The sequence below is a fragment of the Acinonyx jubatus genome, chromosome E4, assembly GCF_027475565.1.
Source record: "Acinonyx jubatus isolate Ajub_Pintada_27869175 chromosome E4, VMU_Ajub_asm_v1.0, whole genome shotgun sequence".
Lineage (NCBI taxonomy): Eukaryota > Metazoa > Chordata > Mammalia > Carnivora > Felidae > Acinonyx > Acinonyx jubatus.
The window spans coordinates 43,913,738-43,929,030 of record NC_069395.1 but is presented as its reverse complement, the minus strand read 5'-3'; the positions used below and the strand labels follow the sequence as shown (position 1 = coordinate 43,929,030).

Here is a 15,293-nt window from a genome sequence, read left to right as displayed (position 1 = left end):
AACTTCAAGCATTCTCCTCTTGCTGCCTAAGACTATCTGAAGTAATAACAATGGTCAAATATTCTGTTCAAAAAAAATCACAAGTACTAGAATTTTTTGTTTTCATTGAAAGACCTTACTCTGAGACAGGTTAAGAAGAAACAACCAAATTGTTTTTTATTCTAAAGTCTTGGTGAGACTCTTGTTCTTACAGGGACATCCCAAATGATAGTACTTACAGATCCTGTTCTACTTTCTTGTCTAAAGCGTATTCCAAATCAGTAACTAGCATTTTCTGGTACAGGTCCTGCAGAGCCTGCCTGGATGTCCAGACCTCAGCTGGACCCAGCTTAGAATCTGAGTAACAAAACAAACAAACAAACAAACAGCAGATATATAGAAAAACAGAGTTAAAACCATTATACTACACCAATGACTCCTTCCCTCTCCACTCCCCAAAGCAAAAACCTGCTTCATACCATAGATTGCTGCAGAAGTTTTATACTACTACATTTTAAAACGACTCTCACCTTCAGGCTAATGACTGAATCTGGTTCAAAATGCTTGTGTATTTGTCTTTTAGCTTTGAAATAACACCATGAAAAAGGCTAAAAAACAAAAAAAAAACCCGAATGGTGCACCCTTTGCTTTAGTTTGGATTTCTACGTATTCATATCACAGGAAGCCATATGCCACAAAAGTCCCCCCATTTGAAATGATGAACTGCCAAGATGGTCTGTTTACTCTCATAAGTGTATCTCTGTCCAGAGCAGCTTTTTTCTTTTTATTCTGAATCATTCTCAACTGTCCTTACAGAATCTTCACGTCTGTTCACAATCCAGCAGCTGTTTGCGCATTCTGCTGTTATTCCTACTCTATATAATGTCAACCCGATAAAGCCATAACAGTAAGGGTTATTTTAATGATTGATAAATTGCCTGCCAAGAAACTTTTGTGAGCAATCCATACTTGCCATTTAACATAAATGAGAATTTGTAGCACATGATGATTAAGCTGCTCAAGAGGCCAAATGAGAGATTGGGTGAAAGATGAAATCAGGAAGTCAGGCTATGACAAAATGTAATACTCAGTTGGGGCCATACTGTCTGCCAGAGTCCTGAAAGACACATTAGCCTTTCTGATTACTAGGCTTATGAGTGCAATAACTGACAGTGATCTGCCCCAATAGAAGAACTTAATAAAAGACTTTTCAATTAGGCTTCTGATTACATTTGATATTTTACTGGGACACAATGGCATAATCTTTACTCTTCTCTAGGTCTGCAAATAAAATCTCCTGAGTTAATCCTCACAAGAGTTTGTGACTAAAAACAAAACAAAACAAAACAAAACAGGATGCAGTATCAGCTTCTTGGTCCCTTATTAGGTTTTACGGCTAAATAGATTTATAGATTTATTCAGTCTTGTTTCAATTCATCGATGGCAAGGAAAGGATTATAAGGGATCACTAACTCTGTTTTATCAGACAGACTACCATTTAAATTACTTCATGTCTTAATGTTTCTAGGCAGCCAAATGTCCCCTATAAAAGCCAAACCCTAACCCTACTTCCTGAGGGTATTCAATACTTAAGAAAAAGTAAAAGGTATAGTCAGCCTAACATCACTCCATGCACAATTTTGGTCACATAATGGAGATTATGCCTACCATGACAAAAGCATAATATAGTGCCTCAGAGCTGACACCAATATCCGTAGTAAGGAAGATGACGACAGTTATGTTAATAATGGGGAAGAACTGAGGTGCTATACTAAGTATACCTGTAAAAAGTGTTTTTAGAATTTTTCTTTTTATCTTAAGAAGATGACGATGGTATTACCACATTCTTAAAACATTAGCATCAACATTAACACTGGCCTGCAATGTTGAGAAAAAGACATCTAAAGAGTCTTAATTTCCTCGATTGTAAATTCTGGCCAGAATGCTGGTTGTAACAGTTTAACTCTTTGTGGATTTCACTGCAGAACTAAAGTCCTCAAAAATAAGAATGAGATTCATTATCACATTATCTCTTTTTATACTTTAGAACAGCATATGCTGCTATAGAGAGCATACTGATCACTACATAGTGCCATATATTTCCTAATTTTGGAGTTAAAATCATCTGCTCCTTCTAGGGACTTTCAGTTCTTCTTTCAAAAATACCCTGGCTATTCAAAACAAAAAAAGGGAGAAAAGAAAGGTGGCAAGGCAGTTCAGTCAATTTCAAGGACTTTTAGTACAGTTTTCCTACAAATATTTTTTCTCAAGGTTTACTTACTATTCAAGTTTGGAGAATTATCAACAGGAAGACATGAACTTAATACCATAAGGTATTTTTATTTATATGGTATATGAATTCTTTCTTCTATGTCTTAAATTGATGACAAATAGTTCATAAAAATTAAATGGTTATATGCATTAAATTAGGTAATATTCAATACAATGTAGCACAGATTATATAAAATTCTTAACCATCTAAGTAAGAATTCAAAGTTCAGGGGCGCCTGGATGGCTCAGTTGGTCAAGTGTCTTGATTTCAGCTCAGGTCATCATCTCATGGTTCATGGGTTCAAGCCCCACACTGGGGGAGCTGTCAGCACAGAGCCTGCTTAAGATTCTCTCTCTTCTTCTCTCACTGCCCCTTTCCTGCTGGCTCACACGTGCGTGTTCCCTCCTTCTCTCAAAATAAATACATAAACATAAAAAAAAAAAAAAAAGAATTCAAAGTTCAAAAACAGTAATTATTTAAAGCAAATTTTAAGTCATCATCCCTTTTGGCAACTAGGACAGTGCAACAAGTAATATAGGAAAGATGAGACCCTTCCCTTAATTCCGTTAATGGTATATAAAATAAGCTGTGAAAACCAAATGAGCCAGCCAGTACCTGTCATGTCAGCCTTCAGGACTTCTGCCTGCCTAAAAAAAAGGGAAAAAAGAACATCAGTTAGAAACAAACTAGGCCTACTCAACATAAGTAACACTAAAACCTAAAAGTTAGGTGAAATCATATACTACATCAAGATGTATAGCACCTCTATTTGTGACATTGCAAATAGTGTCCCTGCTTTAATATCCAGGGTAGCACTAGGTTTTGGCAAACTGATGCCATAACTTAAAAGTATACAGGGTCACCATGAATTCTATGAGCTCACATTCTTGTGGTTTTCCAAATGTATTTAAGATAATATTAAATGATACTCATTAAACAAAAAATTTTCCCTCAATGCAGCCAGGAAATCCTATGTTTCTCAATTCACTAACCACTATAACTATCTCAAAATTCCCACTTTCCTCAGACATGGATTTTGCCTCCTTCCTGAGGCCGACCCCTTTCAGTAAAGGCCAGCAGCCCCATCTCAGGAAAAACAATGCCCAGTTACTAAACATTAGGTTCACACAACCCTCTTCTTTCTCTCTCTTGTTAAAACACAAGAGGCGCTGCATCTCTTATTTAAGACCAGTAATTCCACTTGAGTAGGCTCTTTCTAGACTTTAATAAGAACTTCTGCTCCCTTAATTACCCCCTTCCTCCTTCAATAATTTTGAAATTTCTCTCTATATTGGATCTTTCCTTTTCTTCAGTATTTTAAACACGCTCAAGTCTGTCACAGTTCTAAAATCTTCTGTCCCGCATTCTCCTCCTCTGGCTGTGGCTTCTTTCCTCTCTCAAATTTTTCAAGAGTTGCCTGTAATCAAGAGGTCCAAAACTGAACTCATGACCCATTCCCACCCCCACTCCTGGTTCTCTTTCTAGTGTTTTTTGCCCTACCAAATGTATCACTGCTTTCCAATTGTGAAAGGCAGATACCTCAAAGTCACCTGTGACAACTTTCTCCCAAATCCCTGGTAATCTATCAACTCCAGAGAATTCTACCAACTAAATGTATCTTGAATGTGTGGATTTCCCTTTACTTCCTCTTCATCCACTCACATTCAAGTTCTGAACCATCTCTTGCTGGGACTAATGCAAAGCCACCAAACTGTTTTCTCCATTTCACTCTTGCCCTATTTCATTCTGTTCTCCCACAGCTGTCTGGTGGATCTTGTCAAAATGCAAATTCTGACCATACCAACAGTCCCATTCAAAAGCTTTAATGATTTCCCCACTGCTCTTAGAGTAAAAACTAAGATCTTTACTAAAGTGTCCCACAAAGTTCTCTGCACTCCAAAAATTAGAGTCTGCACACTGCTTCTACCATTATTCTCTCTTTTCCTTGATCTCTGTGCTCTGGTTACCGGATTTCTGGTTTCTCCAATGTGCTCTGCTCCCTTCATACACAGCACCTTTGTAAAGAAGAGTCCCTTTGCTAGGAATACCTCTTCCCCTTTTGTCTGGTTAATTATTACTCATACTTTGTCTCAGAAACATAACTTTCTCAAGAAATCTTACTTAGATGAAGGATATTCCTATTTTATACTCTCAAAGCACTTATTTTTTTCTACATAGTAGATATCACAGATTTTAAGAATGCTCACCGTCACAACCCCTATGCCTATTAGCACAGCACCTAGCAATCAGTAGGCATTCAATAAAGATCTTTTAAGTGAAGAAAGGAAAAAGGATAAATCATGTTCATATATTCTAAAAAGTTATGTATATAAACTAATGAGATTTCCATTTCTAAAAACAAACTTGAACATAAAAGCTAGAGAATACACAGAGGTTCTAAAATTTTTACTGTAAATATTAGGTATTTAATATCAGCTGTGAGTTTTCGTTCCATCAAAACATAATGTGAACCTTTTCATTTTCTTAGCTTTTAAAAAATATTTATTTTTTCTAAATTAAGTTTTCAGACAGAATCATAACTGGGCGTTATACAGGTAACCACAAGCCATATAGGAACTATCAGTATAAATGAATAATAAAAATAAATAGCTAAACTTCATCCTCAACTGTAACATCACATCAAATCCCATTATTCATATTACCTAGCTCCACTGTTTACTTTGGGTGTTAAACTTTTGCAACTAAAAAAACAAACTACATTCACAAGGCTTGTTGGCTTATACCATTAAAACCTAAGATTATAAAATGTAATAAAAAATACCAAATATCCTGCAAACAATGTTATATACAAACCTAATGTCAACCACAAATCAAAAACCAGTAATAGATATGCAAGTAACAAAGAGAAAGGAATCTGAGTATATCACTAAAGAAAGCCAGCAAATCACAAAAGAGAACAAGAGAAGAAACGATCAGAGAACAACTACAAAACCACCGCAAAACAACTAACAAAATGGCAATAAATACTTATATAACAATAATTACTTTGAATGTAAACAAACTAAATGCCCCCATCAAAAGTCACAGGGTAACAGGGTGGATAAAAAAAGCAAGGCCCATCTATATGCTGCCTTTAAGAGACTAATTTCAGACCGAAAGACACCTGCAGATTGAAAGCACAGGGATGGAGAAACGTCATGCAAATGGCCGTCAAAAGAATGCCAGAGTAGCAATACTTAAAGCATACAAAACAGACTTTAAAACAAAGACTGTAACAGAGAATGACACTATATAATAATAAAGGAGACAATCTAACAAGGTAACACAATTGTAAATATTTATGCACCCAACATGTAAGCACTCAAATACATAAAACAGTTAATACAATAATAGTAGGGGGCTTTAACACTTAACATCAGTGGGCAGATCATCCAACCAAAAAATCAGCAAGGAAATAGTGGCTTTGAATGATACAGTGGACCAGATGGATTTAATAGATATATTCAGAATATTCCAGCCTAATATAGCAGAATACACATTTTTTTCACGGGCACATGGAACATTCTCCAGAGTAGATCACATATTAGGCCACATAACAAATCTTAACAAATTCAAAAAGATCAAAGTCATACCATGCATCTTTTCTGATCATAACACTATGAAACTAGAAATCAACCACAAGAAAAAATGTGGAAAGAGCACAAATACATGGAAATTAAAAAACATGCTACTAAACAATAAATGGGTCAACCAAGAAAACAAATAAATTAAAAATTTTCATGGAAACAAATGAAAATGAAAATGAAAATACAATGATCCAAAATCTTTGGGATGCAGCAAAAGCAGTCCTAAGAGGGAAATTTATAGCAATACAGGCCTACCTCAAGAAACAAGAAAAGTCTCAAATAAGCAATCTAACTGTAAACCGAAAGGAACCAGAAAAAGTACAACAAAACCCAAAAGCATGAGAAGGAAGGAAATAATAAAGAGTAGATCAGAAATGATATGTAGAAACTAAAATAAACAACCTAGCCTTAAAGCTAAAGGAAGTAGAAAAAGAACAACAAAACCAGGAGAAGGAAAGAAATAATAAAGAGTAGAACAGAAATGATATAAACTAAAAAACAGAACAGACCAATGAAACCAAGAGATGGTTCTTTGAAAAGATCAACAAAATTGATAAACCTCTAGCTAGACTCATGAAAGAAAGAAAGAAAGAAAGAAAGAAAGAAAGAAAGAAAGAAAGAAAGAAAGAAAGAAAGAAAGAACCCAAATAAGCAAAATCACTAGTGAAAGAAGAGAATTAACCAATACCACAGAAATACAATTATATGCCAACAATACTGGACAACTGAGAAGAAACAGATATAATTCCTGGAAACATATAACCTACCAAAACTGAAGCAGGAAGAAATAGAAAATTTGAACAGACTGAGATTACCAGCAAAGAAACTGAATCCGTAATCAAAAAACTCCCAAAAAACAAAAGTCCAGGACCTTAAGACTTCAAAGGGGCATTCTACCAAACATTTAAAGAAGATCTAACACCCATTCTTCTCAAACCATTCCAAAAAGTACAAGAAGGAAAACTCCCAAAATCCACTCATTCTCTTCATTCCTGATACCAAAACCAGATAAAGACACCATAAAAATAAAAAAAATAAAAAAACTACAGGCCAGTATCTCTGATGAATATGATGCAAGAATCCTCAACAAAATACTAGCAAACCAACAATACATTAAAAAAATACATCCAACAATACATTAAAAAAATCATTCATCATGATCAAGTAGGATTTATTCCCAGGATGCAAGGGTGGTTTGATATTTGCAAATCAATCTGATACATCACATCAATAAGAGAAAGGATACGTACCATATGATCATTTCAACAGATAAAGAAAATGCATCTGACGAAGTACAATATCCATTCATGATAAAAACCCTCAACAAAAAAACAAGTTTTGAGGGAACATACCTCAACAAAGGCCATAATAAAGGCTGAACATCATACTTAATGGGGAAAAAAACGAGAGTGTTTCCCCTAAGGTCAGGAACAAGACAATGATGTCCACTCTCACCACTTCTATTCAACATAGTACTGGAAGACCTAGCCACAGCAATCAGACAATAAAAAGAAATAAAAGGCATCCAAATCGGTAAGGAAGAAGTAAAACTTGCACTATTACAGATGACATGATACTGTGTATAGAAACCTTAAAGGCTCCACCAAAAACTACTAGAACTGATAAATGAATTCAGTAAAGTCACAGGATACAAAGTCACTAATACAGAAATCTGTTTTATTTCTGTACACTAATAATGAAGCAGCAGAAAGAGAAATTAAGAAAACAATCCATTTACAACTGCACTGAAAGCAACAAAATACCTACAAATAAACTTAACCACAGAGGTAAAAAACCTACACTCTGAAAACTATAAAACATTAATGAAAGAAATTGAAGATGACACAAAGAAATGGAAAGACACATGCTCATGGATTGGAAGAACAAATATGTTAAAACATCTAAACTACCCAAAGCAATCTACAGATTTAATGCGGTCCCCACCAAAATACCAACAGTATTTTTCACAGAACTAGAACAATCCTAAAATGTATATGGAACCACAAAAGACCCCAAATAGCCAAAGCAATCTTGAAAAAGAAAAGTAAAATTCCAGATTTCAAGATATACTACAGAAAGTTGCAGTAATCAAAAAAGTATGGCACTGACACATAAACAGACACAGATCAATGGAGTAGAATAGAAAACCCAGAAATAAACCCACAATTATATGGTCAATTAATCTTCAACAAAGGAGGAAAAACTATACAATGGGGGAAAAATGGTGTTGGGAAACACCAGCTCCAAAAAACTGGAGCTGGATCACTTTCTTACACCATACACAAAATAAGGTCAAAATTAGACTAAAGACCTAAATGTGACACCTGAAACCATAAAAATCCTAGAAGACAGCACAAGTAGTCATTTCTCCAACATCACCCATAGCAACATTTTCTAGATATAGCTCCTAAGGAAAGGGAAATAAAAGCAAAAATAAACTATTGGGACACATCAAAACAAAAAGCTTCTGCACAGCGGAGGAAACAATACAAAAAAAAAACCAAAAAACAAAAAACCTAAACTAAAAGACAAACTACCGATTGGGAGGAGATATTTCCAAATGTCATGTCTGATAAAGGGTTAGTATCCAAAATATAAAAAGAACATAAACAACTCAACACCAGAAACACAAATTATCCAATTTAAAAATGGACAGAAGGCATGAACAGACATTTCTCCAAAGAAGACATAGAGATGGACAAAAGACACATGAAAAGCTGTCAACACTGGTGCATCTAGGTGGCTCAGTTGGTTAAGCGTCCGACTCTTGATTTTGGCTCAGGTCATGATCTCATGGTTCATGATTTCGAGTTCTGCACTGGGCTCTGTGCTGAGAGTGCACAGCCTGCTTGGGATTCTCTCTTTCCCTTTCTCTGTTCCTCCCCAACTTGTATACTCTCTCTCTCTCTTTCTCTGTCTCTCCCAAAATAAATAAAATCAAAAACAAAACAAAAAAAGATGTTCCACATTGATGCAAACCAAAACTACAATGAGGTTATTACCTCACACCTTTCAGAATGGCTAAAATAAGAGGGCACTTGTTGGGATGAGCACTGGGTGTTGTATGGAAGCCAATTTGACAAGAAATTACATTAAATAAATAAATAAAATTTCTTAAAAAAAAAAAAAGAATGGCTAAAATGAAAAACACAAACTGGTGCGCCTGGGTGGCTCAGTCAGTTAAGCATCCAACTCTTGGTTTCAGCTCAGGTCAAGAACTTGAAGTTTCGTGAGTTTGGGCCCTGTGTTGGGGTCTGTGCTGGCAGCATGGAGCTTGCTTGGGATTCTCTCTCTCCCCCTCCCTCACTCGTGTCTGTTTCTCTCAAAATAAATAAACTTTTTAAAAAAAACCACAAGAGGGGTGCCTGGGTGGCTCAGTTGGTTGAGCATCTGACTTCGGCTCAGGTCATGATCTCATGGTTCGTGAGTTTGAGCCCCGTGTCGGGCTCTGTGCTGACAGCTCAGAGCCTGGAGCCTGCTTCAGATTCTGCATACCTCCCCCACTCTCCGCCCCACCCGCTTGTGCTCTGTCTCTGTCTTTCAAAAATGAATAAACATAAAAAAAAAAAATTAAAAAAAAAACCCACAAGAAATAACAAGTGTTGGTGAGGATGTGGAGAAAAAGGAATCCTCTTGCACTGTTGGTGGGAATACAAACTGGTGCAGCCACTGTGGAAAACAGTTTGTTGGTTCCTCCAAAAGTTAAAAAAAGAACTACCCTATGATCCAGTAATCACATTATTGGGTATTTACTCCCAAAATACAAAAACACAAATTCAAAGGGATACAATGCACCCCTCTGTTTACTGCAGCATTATTTACAATAGCCAAATTATGGAAGAAGTCCAAATGTCCACTGATAGATGAATGGAGAAAGAAAATGTGGTATAATATAATGTATAATGCAATAGTATTCAGCCATAAAAAGAATGAAATCATGCCATTTGCAAAAACATGGATGGAGCTAGAGAGTATAATGCTAAGAAAAGTAAGAAAGACAAATACCATGAGTTCACTTATATGTAGAATTTAAAAAACAAAAACAAATGAGCAAAGAAAAAAAGAGACAGACAAACCAAGAAACAGACTGGTAACTATAGGAAACAAACAGATGGTTACCAGAGGGAAGGTGGGTGGGGGGAAGGGTAAAATAGGTGATTAAGAGAACACTTATCATGATGAGCACTGAGTAACGTACAGAATTATTGAATCACTATATGGTACACCTGAAACTAATATAACAATCTATAGATTGTTAACTATAGAATTAAAAACTTAAAAAAGAAGAATGCCATATATCCTATTCTACCCATGTCAAAAGAACACACTCTTCCAAAACAAACACACACACACACACACACACACACACACACACACACACACACAAACAAAAAATACAACATCCTACCGGAGCACTAATTTATGAAACTTATACCGAGAAAGCCAGTGCTAATTATATGCATCTTTACTAGACTCAACAGTGTTTTCATTCTGTCCCTGCAAAGTTACAAATACATTTTACTATGCTTCCAGACATTAGCTAAAAAGTTTACACTCAAGTATACACAAGATATCTTATACTTAGAATCATGTGTCTAAAGGTTATTTTCTCATTTCAAGCAAGATCTGCTTGTAAGTATCATTTCAGTATGCTACCATCTGCCTAATGAGGACACCAACTTTCTTTCAAAGATTTTATTGAGCATATTACAGGAACTATTTACAAACAGCCTGTTTCTCTTAGAGGCTGTAAAATAAGATAATTAAGTCTAATAATGTCTAATGTAAAATCTAGCTATTCTGGTAGCAGGCTTCCACTGATACAGATCAAAATTTTACTTTATACTTTTATATACTACAATCTGTCCAAGAGAAACTGTAAAACTAAAAATTCAAGCACTAACGAAAGTGCAAAAACGTGATAAAAATTGTCTGACAGAAACGTTAAAGCATCTTGAAATCCCAGGAGTTTTGGTTCCTCAGTATGACAAGAGTCAAGAGGTGCTCATTCTGTGCAGTTCTCCATTAGTTGTGAAAGAGATACATTAATGACTAAAATAATCTTGCTAAATTGAATGGATGAAAAGACAGCTAAATGGAAAATCTAATAACCCGAAGATGTCGAGTATTACTCCTCTTCTATAAACAAGGAAACTGAAGTTCTGAAATGTGAAACAATTTGCCCATAGTCACAAAGCAATTAGGTAGAATTAAGTACAAACTTAGTTCTGACTCTGAAGTCCAGTAATTTCTACTTCTTTCAAGTTAGAATTTAAAAATTCTGTGACATAAAAAGCTAACATAGACTCTGTCAACTAAACACTAACATGTAAGTCACCTAGCCTAAATTAAAAGATTTGTTAAAATAGAAAACAAAATTCTACCTGAGATTTTTAATAAAAAAGACCACAAGAAGTAAAATTTATATTCCAGTACAGCAGTCAGAATATGGGTGAAATTCCTTCCTTTACTCTGAATCTCTTTTTGTAAATAAACTTTACTGGGACACAGTCATGCCCATTCATTTACGTACTGTCTATGGCTGCTTTCTGCTGCAAGGGCAGAGCTGTGTAGTTGAGACAATGGCCACATGGCCCACCAAGCCTCAAATATTTATTACCTGGCCTCTTTACGGTAAACTTTGCATCTCCTGCTCTGGGGAGTACCTGATCAAAAAATAAGAAGTAAAATATCTATTAAGTTCCCAAGCCAAATAGTTTTTCCCTATGAGGAATCATCAATAGTTTCCTTAAAGATCTATTTTTATTAATGTTGTAATCTTGCCACAAAGAGAACTACATTAAAAAATGCAGTCTCATGTAACAAACAGTAAAGTTACTATGTGGAGACCATGCTATATTTTTGATGGCCTTAATCTGCAAACTGTTTAAAACCCTGTTAGGTTTATATACTATTATCTACTAACTCTTCTTTTTTCCTGTGTACCAAAAGTACCCATTTAGACAGGAGAGAGGGTTAAACTGAGAATTATCTCACAAGAGGAATCCCTATCCTCTCCTTACACAATTTTATTTTTTTCATATAGTATATAAGAAACCAAATCAATAGATGTGATCATATACCAACTGCTTTCATAAAGACTGGTAACATAATTGGCCATTTGATTATTTTACTTCACTAGGGAAAGCTACCACACCTCAACTGACCTACTGGTTTTGCTAAAGACTAACAATGTTAAACATTAATATAGTTTATGGCCAATGCTTATACAAAGTGAGAGAGTGTTTAAATGTTTTCTCTTGGTAGAAGGCTCTGGCAACATGAGTTGCTTTTTTTTTTTTTTTTTGGAGTTTATTTTATTTATTTATTTGTTTGTTTGTTTGTTTTTAATATATGAAATTTATTGTCAAATTGGTTTCCGAGTTGCTTTTTATTCTTACTTTAAGCAGAAAGAATTAATGAAAACAATGAATGAACCAAAAATTCAAACATTAAAAATCATCACTCCTTCAATAATAAAATAACACCACTAAATACTTACAAAATACAAAGCTTTCAAAATACTGAATACATTGTGTCCGTTCTACTAAGAGAAAGTAAGCACTTCTACCAGGCAATAAGAAAAAGTCATTAAAAGGCTGAATAAAATCTGAAACATTCAGTGATAAACAAATGCACTGAAAGCCAACAACCTGAAACAATATTCCTGGAGACTACATGATCATCAAGATCTATAAATACATTCAATGTATTCCAATGCACTAGGTACTGAAATAGCCAATGCTATATATAGCACTTATTATTGTCAGACAATGTTCTAAGGGCTTTATATAAATTATTTAATCTGTATTATGTACTATTACTGCCCCCACTTTATAGATGAAGAAGCCCACAGAAATAGAGGTTAAGTAACACGTCCAAGGTTAAGTCAGCATTTGAACTCAATCAGTTTGGTTCCACAGGATAACTCCTAACCATTACATCATAGTTCCTCCTATACAAGATTTCACAGAGAAAAAAAAAAAAGTAATATTTAATAGAAATAGCCCACAAAACTGGGGCTTTCAATACTTAAACATCTCACAATGTTTTTTATAATGTTGTTAGAGAAGAAAACTCTAAAAGTAATGGCCATCTTCTTTAACAAACACCTTGATTATACATAGTACTTACAATAACAATGCAAGATAACATATATAATAAGATAATCTTTGTTAAGAACCGATATTAAAATTTGTGATTGAAAATATAAGATATCTCAAAATCAGGGGCAGACACAATGGAAGAGTCCTTCGACCTGAACTTCCAACCCTGTTTCTCTTATGAGCAGAACACAGGAAAATAAGCCAACATCTTCTAAAACTCATCTTCAAATAAGCCAACATCTTCTAAAACTCATCTTCAAATAAGCCAACATCTTCAAACTCAGTTGCTAAGGAAAAGTGAATCAGCCTCTTTTGTTTTGGGAGGGAAGGCTAAAATATTTTTTTTTGAAATTTAAACAAAAGCCATGGTAGGTTTTAAGTTAATATATTTGCTTATCTTCATAGAGTACTAAGGAGTATTTGGAATAATAACAGTATTCATCAATTATAACCATCTACATAATTACTTATCATAATTATTTGTACAAAATAGGCCAGATACTGTAAGGTGAGTGTGAGCCTACACATGCAAGCACACAAATACACAATCTACAGATCTCTAAGACATCACCAAGTCTCATAGGATTAATAAAAAGTAAATCATATTGCTCTACTTTTGAATTTCACATAGAAAAGGGTATCTATCTAGGGAAGATGCTGCTCCTAAAGGGGCTTGTCTCAGTAAGGAACAAAAACACTAATTTGCTTTCTCTCTGTGGCACTTTACAGTTTGTCATGAATTTTCAAGCCTCCTGACATTATTCCAATGCTCTACATTACAACATTTATCCTAAAATTCTATTATTTGAAACTGTGTATCTAGTTTGATTAAGGGCCAGTCCTCTCTGGAAATATCAAAGGATAAGAAGTTCTTCCAGGCAGAGAAAATAACACAGTAAAGACAGCTAAGTCAGTGAAGGTGGGAGACTGGAACATAGAACATAAAATACACGGTAAGAAAATACAGGAGATGACTGGTGAACCAAGGCAGACAGCAGACTGTGAGACTTTACATGACACGTTAAGAAGCTCAGACCTCTGTCTTTTAAACAATAGGACACCAGTGCCAAGTTTTAAGCAGGAGCACACCACTGTCAGAACTTCATTTTTAAAAGATTACACAACGTTCATGAAGACGGATTTTAAAAGGGCAAGTCTGGAAGGGAGGAAGTGACAATACAGATGGAACAGAAAAACCTAGACTCAAGAAATACCTGTTAATAAAGTCAGTAGAAGGAAAGACAAAGCTGAGAAAACAGTCCAAATCATTCCCAGATTGTTAGCTTGGACAGCTGGATATATGAGAAAGTAAGGGGTATAAGCAGTATCTTAAGAGATTAAGTGTCAAGCACAGAGGAGCCATTAAGACTAGGGATACACTGCGGGAGTGACCAGCACACTGTTGGTAGTTAAACCTATAAGAAAAATGTAATTGTCCAGAATGGCAGAAGGGAGAATCTAGCTCTCAATCTTCATTTTGTAATTTGAGTATAGTTGACACAAAGGTTACATTAGTTTCAGGTTGTACAACGCAGTGATTCAACAACTCTATTTGTTACACTATACTCAGCACAACTGTAGCTACCATCTATCACTGTACAATGCTATTACAAAACCACTGACCGTATTCCCTATGCTATACCTTTTATTCCTGTGACTTACTCTTTCCCTAACTGGAAGCCTATATCTCCTTCTCCCCTTCACCCATTTATTTTGCCTGGCCCTCCATCCCCTTTTTTTCTGGCAACCAGTTTGTTTTCTGTATTGATAGGTCTGATTCTGCTTTTCGTTCATTTATTTGCTTGTTTTGTTGTTGTGGATTCCACATGTAAGTGAAATCATATGGATCCTCAAAAAATTAAAAATAGAAATAGCATATAGTCCAATAATGCCTACCGGGTATTTACACAAAGAAAATTAAAACACTAAACTGAAAAGATGTATGTATCCTTATGTTTATTGAATCATTATTTACAATAGCCAAGATAAAGGAAGCAACCCAAGTATCTATCAATAGATGAATGGATAAAGAAGATGTAGCATGTATACACAATGGAGTATCATACAGCCACAAAAAAAGGATGAGATCTTGCCATCTGAGACAACATGGATAGACCTAGAGGTTATTATGCTAAGTGAAGTCAGAGAGAGAATGAGCTACACTCATTTTCAAGGGGCAGATTTACTGTAAGGACTAGAAAGTGGGTTGGATTTGGTGAAATAAAGGTCAATAATAGCCCTGTCAGAGAAGAGACTATGTCAAATTGCAGGGGGCTGAGGAAAAAATAAGAAGTAGTAGTTTAGGTCAGTTCTTAAAATGCTAAGCTGTGAAGAAAAAGGGAAGAGAGC

At 35.2% G+C, this 15,293-nt stretch overlaps 1 protein-coding gene across 13 annotated transcripts in view; it reads right to left on the bottom strand.

The window, feature by feature from the left end:
• Positions 1 to 15,293, bottom strand: part of SMG7 (SMG7 nonsense mediated mRNA decay factor) — a 90,365-nt gene that overhangs the window by 35,824 nt on the left and 39,248 nt on the right. For 11 of the 13 annotated variants that reach the window (XM_027074373.2, XM_027074372.2, XM_027074375.2 and 8 more), the window contains 2 exons: positions 2,867 to 2,898; positions 219 to 336 (listed from right to left, as the gene is read on the bottom strand). In XM_027074373.2, the coding sequence (XP_026930174.1) occupies positions 219 to 336; positions 2,867 to 2,898 (150 nt within the window). Of the gene's footprint in view, positions 1 to 218; positions 337 to 952; positions 1,097 to 2,866; positions 2,899 to 15,293 lie in introns of those variants that run through there. The other 2 variants (XM_027074376.2, XM_053209485.1) reach the window with 2 other exon arrangements.